Source organism: Mandrillus leucophaeus, unplaced genomic scaffold (genome assembly GCF_000951045.1).
Source record: "Mandrillus leucophaeus isolate KB7577 unplaced genomic scaffold, Mleu.le_1.0 Scaffold6, whole genome shotgun sequence".
Classification (NCBI taxonomy): domain Eukaryota; kingdom Metazoa; phylum Chordata; class Mammalia; order Primates; family Cercopithecidae; genus Mandrillus; species Mandrillus leucophaeus.
In genome coordinates this window covers 2,237,300-2,244,526 of record NW_012106474.1, presented here as the reverse complement: position 1 = coordinate 2,244,526, position 7,227 = coordinate 2,237,300, and the positions used below count along the sequence as shown (strand labels likewise).

Sequence of the window (7,227 nt, the reverse complement as noted above, 5' to 3'; positions counted from 1 at the left end):
GCCCACGGAGACCAGCCCTCCTCACCGTCCACCGCTGCCAGAGGAAGCAAACATGGTGGAATCAGGCCCTGCCTCGCAGACGTGCCACAGAACAGAACGGGCACAGGGCAGCTGGCGGGGGGCCGCGGTTCATGCATCCAGGAGTCTGAGGAGCCACTGCCTGGCTGGGGCAGGTGGACGTCCCGGTGGCTGGGCTGTGGCTCTGTGGGACCCAAGTCTGTGACCAGCACAGGACTTCAGGGGCTGCCTTTCAAGGGAAGAGCAGAAACGCATTTCCGGGTCTACTGTTGGGTGCCGCGGGGAGCTAAATCCGTGTGTGTCCAGGAAAGTCTTCTAATCGATTTTATAAAATAGCTTGCCAAAGACAGTGCTGAATCTTTTCTACCTGAGGTTTCATTAAAGTTATAAAGACTTAATGTATTTCCATTTAACCTCTGTTCACTGATTTACGTAATGTAGTGAAACATTTCAATTATTGGTGAAAATTACAGGTCACTTATTTCCAAGTAAACTGAAACAAGCTAATAAAAAGGAGATTCCCTGTAAAGAAATTCCTCACGGGTAATCACAGCCCCCAAATGGAAAGAAAGAGCAACCTGATGCAAGAAATCATTCCCGTAAGGAGAGAAACCCAATGAATGTGCCATGACTCAGTGTTCCAGAAAGCAGGGAAAGAAAAGAAAAGAAAAGAAAAATGGTCAAGGCGATCTTTTCCTGGTTATGATGCTCTTGGTAACATAAGATACCTCCTTCTAGTCTAATGTGGGCCATTTAATTATCAAGATTATATTTTTATGCTGTGCCAGGAGCAATCTGGCTTTGTGAATACCTAACAGGCACTTTTACGCGTACTGAATTGTTGATTTTCATTATAAGACTAACCGTATAGGGGATACATTTTCTGCATTTTACAGGCAATAAATCTGAAACTCAGAAAAATCCCATTGTATTCAAAATCACAGAGTGGCAGAGCGTGAGCTCTGAGTCCCTTCATTCTCTGTCCGCATCAGAGTTAAGGTGTCCTGAGGATGACAGAGCTCTGGGGCCACAGGGACATTCTGGGAATGTTTGGGGGATGGTGACTAGTTTAGTTTGGGAGAAGCGTTGCCTGCTCTTAGTGCAGCAGCAACTTGGGGGGTGGACCTGAAGCACCTTGCCTGGATGGCAAGGCACTGGGGAGCCATGGATGGCTCAGGAGCTCTGGGTGGGGTCAGCAGAGCCAACTTGGGAAGGGAACTCGGGGCAGGGGTGGGAGGCAGCACAGAGACCCGAGGGCAGCGTTGGGGTCAACTCAGTCTCTGAACGTGCACTGAGTTTCCAGGGTGGCCCGGGACCTCCAGGGTGTCCACGCGTGGTTCCTCTCTGTCTCAGGTTCTGTTCCTTGGAACGTATTTCTATCACTTAGAACATATTCCTGGGGTAACAGTCTTTGGTTTTTGTTTGTCTGATTTCCTATGGTTCTTATCCAGGAGTATGTGTACAGTGATTGCTCGCCGCCGTAACACAGTCACAGACCTACGTGGGTTCTCTGACTGAGCTGGGGCTCCATCGAGGCCTGTTCTGGGCTCACCTGCATGACCCCTGGGCTCAGCTTCCTCATCTGAGAAGCATCAGGACAGGCCTTCCCACCCCCACGTTCCCAGGGCTTCCACTCTCTTTTCTGGCCACGAGTCAGTCCTCAGTGGACGACCAGTGGCCTGGGGTGGCCCCCTGATTCCCTCACCTGTCCTCATGGGGCTGAACCTCACTCTTCTCTGCCAAAACCAACCAATGAATCAATAAACAAACAAGCATGGACGTCCTAAAAATGCAGGATGTGCTCGCCAGCTGGCGATACTCACAGTGGAGGCAGGAGGGGCAGCATTCGCCTTCCACGAAGGACGGGCTGGCGCAGGTCGCGGGCGGGCAGGTGATTTGGTGGCAAATGGTTTTAAATTTCTACAAGTGAAGAAAGGCATGTATGAAACACTCATTTAAAAGCAGGGGATGTTGGTACAAGGGCTGAGACTAGAAGGAGTCGACAGAATGGCTGAACGTTTTCCATCCTACGGACCGTACATTACAAACAGAGATGTGAAAATTAAGGGCATCTTTTTCTCCCATTAGTGCTCAGAGCCTAACAAGAACAGGGCCCCCAGATGGCTCTTTGCGTCCATTCCGTTCCTTTCTCCCTTCACTGAGCAGCAAGGAAGCAATAGAGAGCCCCATGTTTCCTGGAAGGAGGGAAGAAAAGACAGGCAGCAGGAACTCCCGTTATCTAAGGCAACTCTGAGGCCATTGTTACAGAAATAGAGTAACACTAAAAGCTAAATTGTCTGTCTATAAGACTTCAGGCAGTGGCTTGTATTTCCCCCAAATGTTTCTGCTGAGCCTCAGGCTCTGTCAGAACCGAATGGAATTAAATGCAGAGTCTAGGGCCACGTCTGGCTTCTCTGTTCCTCCTGTTTCTAACCCACTGGTGACGCTGGCCAGGTCGCTCCCCCCTCTCTGGGCTCTGGTTCTTTATGTGCAAACAAAGAGGCTGATTCGAGTCATAAATATGGTTCCTGGCCCGTCTGTGGTTCTTACACTCGGATGTCCTCACACAGCTGAACAGGTTTTACACATCCGCACTGAACGCTGGCATTTCCAGGCAGTCAAGCTCTGCCGAGTGTCCAGTCGTGGCCTCCTCCCCCCAGAGCCGTGTTCTGGGGCCTCACCTTGCAGGTACACGTGGTGCAGCTGTCCACCACCCACGTCTCATTTTCCGCAAAGAACCGGCCATCCTGCCAGCAAGCTGACATGTTCCTTGTCTTAGGAGGGCCACCAATGAGCTCCCAGAGAAACTGGTTATCGTTCGACTGGAAAATCAAGTGAAACATTTAAGTATAGACAAGAAAACAACATATCTAGTCATCATGCTTGTGGATGAAAAACAAAGTTCCTCCTTCATTAAAAAGCTCTAAAGTCGAGTAGGACTTGACTTGTCCCTGGGAGGAAGTTCCAGAAGCTACCCTCCATCCTCACGGAGCTTTCTGAGCCAGTGCCACAGCTTGTCACTGCCTGGGCTTCTGCGGCGACCCATCCACCTGCCTTTCAGGGGAGGGGAAACTGCGCGGCTCACATCACACCGGGGTCAGTGCAGAGCAATGCTGGGACTCCTTCAATGGGAACCCAAGGTGGGACTGCGGGTAAGAACAAGGTCCCCAGGCAGCAGCCGTAAGGACAGGCAGGGATACAGCCAACCTCCTGCCCTCGCCGCCTTCCCTGCCCCAGGCTCCTGCCCTCGCCACCCTCCCTGCCCTGGGCTGCTGCCCTCGCGGCCCTCCTTGCCCCGGGTTCCATCTCCTGGCATCATTTACTTCGTGTCCTCTAGGTACAAGTCAGCATCACTGCAGCCTGGTTAGCCATGTGGACATCGTGGGGCACCGTGGCCCAGAGCACCTCATTATGTTCAGTCCCTTTCTCTAAACTGCAAGCTGCCCGTCCTGAGCCCCGCAGGCATCCCTCGCTCTTCCTGGCCACGCTGTGCTGCTAAAACCCATTTCACTCCTGCCAGCCTCACGGGGACTTCTCATCCTGCTTCTTCAGCTACTCCAACATGCAGTCCTTTAAATAAAAGTATTTTTCTCTGCAGGTGTGTGTGTGTGTGTGTGTGTGTACACTTGTACCTACAGATTTACCGAGGAGGTAAATTTCCCCAAATTAAGAATGTACTTTGGAGACTGTGCCCAGGACTGTTTTCCTTGGGAATACTTCCCTAGATCTACCCAACTTCCCTCTAACAACGCTGAATATTGAGCAAGGGTCCCAGCAGACGCCTCCCCTGAGAACTGTGGGTTTTTACATCGAGCACCAGGCACTGCCAGGCCAAGGAGTGTTGAGATCCGCCGAGATGGGCCAGTGGCGGATCTGCCCGTGCCCTGTGACCCCTGCAGCCCCGCGCGGGCACCCACCACTCTCTTGAGGTTCTCGCTGAGCTGGTTCACGAGGACGTGGAGCCCGGAAAGCTCCTGGACCATGTTCCCCAGCTCCTCGCAGGAGCGTTCGCACACCTCGGGCCTCCTCTCCGAGCTGGGGCCCACGTACTCGGTGGTGACGTGCGGACCCAGGCGCAGTGTCTCCGTGTTCTCACTGATGGCGTTGATCTCAGCTGAGGGGAAGCACAGAAGGGCCGTGAGCGTCACGGAGGACGTGGCCAGCAGCAGGGGCCGGAACCACAGGGAGGATGACCTGCCCTGGTTCCCAGAGAGGCCTGGTGCTGGGTGACACCAGGAACAGCAGGGACAGGGGACAGCGGCTGTTTCCCACACTGCCACGTGTCACAGAAGGAGCAGAGCCGTGGTTAGCTTAGGAGTGGGGAGACACAGAAGTATAGGACAGGCCCACACGGTCCAAACACAGAGGCAGGAGCGGCCACGCATGTCACTCAGACCCAGGTCCCCTCTTTCCAAAGCTTCCGACCACAAATCTGCTTCTTGAACAACACATCCCGTGCAAGTTCTGATGGCTCCTCTAGACTCTTCATCCTTTTTTATTTTCATCCCCAAACACCCTTTCTTATGGCTCCTTGCTCTGCTTTAAAGAAAATTGACTCATCCTCTTGCTGAAACAGCCGGTCCCCTCGAGACTGTGCCTTGCTGGTCCCGGCCTTCCCACCTTCCCACCTTCCCATCTTCCCACCCTTCCCCCCACTCCCACCTTCCCACCTTCTGCCCCCCGCTCCCACCTTCCCACCTTCCCACCTTCCCCCTGCTCCCACCTTCCCCCCTTTCCACCGCTCCTACCTTCCCAACTTCCCACCTTCCCCCCACTTCCACCTTCCTACCTTCCCACCGCTCCGTCTGAAACCCTATATCGTGGGACCTGGATGGGTATGGCACGTAATTTACAAATTGACCCAAGGCAAGTTGGGGTCGGAGGCAGGTCCCGTCCTCAGGTTCAGTGGGGCCTGCACGGACGCAGTAGGGGCCCAGGCTCTACGCCGGAGCTCACCTCACCCCCATCTAGGACTCCGCTCCCTCTTAGGGGTGAGGATCCCGTCTTTGAAATGCCTGACTTCTCTCAGACAGTCTATTATTGAGGAATGACTTACACATTGTACAGCACTGTCAGGCATTCCGTGATCGAGTTTTTGTCACTTGGTTATAAACTGTGCTGCAATTCACATTAAGCTCAGAAGCTTCCCCTCAGATTCATCATGCCCATAACCATGTACAATCAGGTCCATATCAATGTATTAGCAGAGAGAGAGAAACCACCCTGAGTGGATTTTACCCGGCACACTGATCTTTAGCTAACCTAGGGTATGTGCTTTTCATTCCTTTAAAAGTTAAACAAAAGACCGCATATATCTTTGCCTCTGCACCGGCTCTGACAGGAATGTAGTTTTACTTGGTAGTAAAACCTTCCAACTAGCTTGCATTTCTCCAGGCTTCTGCCAATATTCTCAGTTGTAAAATAATAATGGCTCAGCCTCTTCACAAGGTTACTCTCACTTTTAACAAACAGTGAAGAAGGGAGTGTCATTACCAAGCACCATTCCATGAAGTAGCTATTTCTATAAAGACCCATTTTCCTCAAATCTGACATAACCAGTGAAGAAGAAGTCTTCGTTGGCAAAGATCTCCGAATGGGACATCGGCATCCACCTGGCTTTGAGTAGACTAACTCAGGGCTGATTGCCACATATGGTAGGTAGATACATGTATAGAGATCCATACTTATTCTACATCTGGAGATAACAGATCTAGATTTCTCTGTAAGTCTGGGGGGTTTTTTTTGTTTTTTGTTTTTTGGTTTTTTTTGGAAGATCTAAGAGTTTCCCATAAGTTTTAAAGGTTTGCTTTTAATAGTTCCAGGGATTATTCACTGGTACCTGTGAGCCTAGGAAATACCTGCTGAAGGAGACTGCACCTGCTAGGGCGTATGCTGGTAACACACACACACACACACACACACACACACGGTGTTTGCTTACATAGAGTTGTAAGTCGTGTTTGTCATAGTAGGTTAGTTTTACTCACTAACCATTATGACAACGAATTCAACGTGCCATAGATAACCTGTGCTCTAGTTTAACTGAACCCACGTGAAATTATGGTACGAACGTGTGATTAGGAACACCGCAAAGGGTATATTTTCTTTCATACAAACAATATTTGCATATATGTTTTGTTTATAAAAACAATATTTTTCTATATTACTGAAAATACACACACACAGACACACACACCTGCATATATACACATAAATATATCAGACTGAAAACATTATTGCAACAAAAAGTACCCAAAAGCCCCACAGCCACCTGCACCCCAGGAGCCCGGGGAAGAGCACTGCCTCATGAAGCTGAGGCCCTGGCACTCGGAGTGCTGGAGCCAAGATAACGCCGCCTGTGCTGCAAATTACCCCTCAGGTCACAGGCACAGCGAGGGTCATGGCGGGGTGAAAGTCGGAGCTGGGATGAGGGTTGGTCTTAGAACACGCTTCTCCCTGCACTGATGATCAAATGTCTCCCTGTTCTCTTTCCCCACAGGACATGCACAGCAATCAGGACCTGCAAAGTGTAACTGAGGAGTGGGCTACGCACCCCAGTTCTGAAGTAGGCGATGGGATCACAGAGTCATTGTGCATCAAAGATACCAAATCCCACATCTTCCTGATGACATAACAATTTACACTTGTCATAATTTGGAATTGAAATGGCCTGGCCTTCATGCGCACACAGCCACACCGTGTGGCAGACGTGAGCTCCGCTTTGAGGCTGTCAGACCCCGGCAGCAGCCCTGCTGCCTGCTCTCTGGGGAGCTGAACGCGGCAGCCACACAGCACCCCCTTGGGCGCCAGACTTCCTCTTTGTAAAACGAAGAAAGTGAAAGTACGCATCTCACGTAGTGACTCTGAAGATTAAATGATGTATGGCATTTAATGAACCTGTCGTAGCAACCTTCGGAATGAAATGCTCAAGAAAATATTGGAAAGTATGCTTGGAAATACCATTCACAGCTGTAACTAACAGAAAAGGTGAGATCATCTGTCAATGATTTAAGTAGCATAGATTTCCATCATATGATGGAGGTAACAACTATGAACAGTATAAGAAAACTTCTAGACCAGGAGCAGTGGCTCACGCCTGTAATCCTAGCACTTTGGGAGGCCGAGGCGGTGGATCACAAGGTCAGGAGATCGAGACCATCCTGGCTAACACTGAAATCCCGTCTCTACTAAAAATACAAAAAATTAGCC

At 50.7% G+C, this 7,227-nt stretch overlaps 1 protein-coding gene across 1 annotated transcript in view; it reads right to left on the bottom strand.

The window, feature by feature from the left end:
* THBS2 (thrombospondin 2) overlaps positions 1–7,227 on the bottom strand; it is a 40,600-nt gene that overhangs the window by 23,150 nt on the left and 10,223 nt on the right. The window contains exons 6-9 of the mRNA XM_011999660.1: positions 3,936–4,132; positions 2,700–2,840; positions 1,842–1,938; positions 3–34 (exon numbers count right to left, since the gene is read on the bottom strand). Of these exons, the coding sequence (XP_011855050.1) occupies positions 3–34; positions 1,842–1,938; positions 2,700–2,840; positions 3,936–4,132 (467 nt within the window). The remainder of the gene's footprint in view (positions 1–2; positions 35–1,841; positions 1,939–2,699; positions 2,841–3,935; positions 4,133–7,227) is intronic.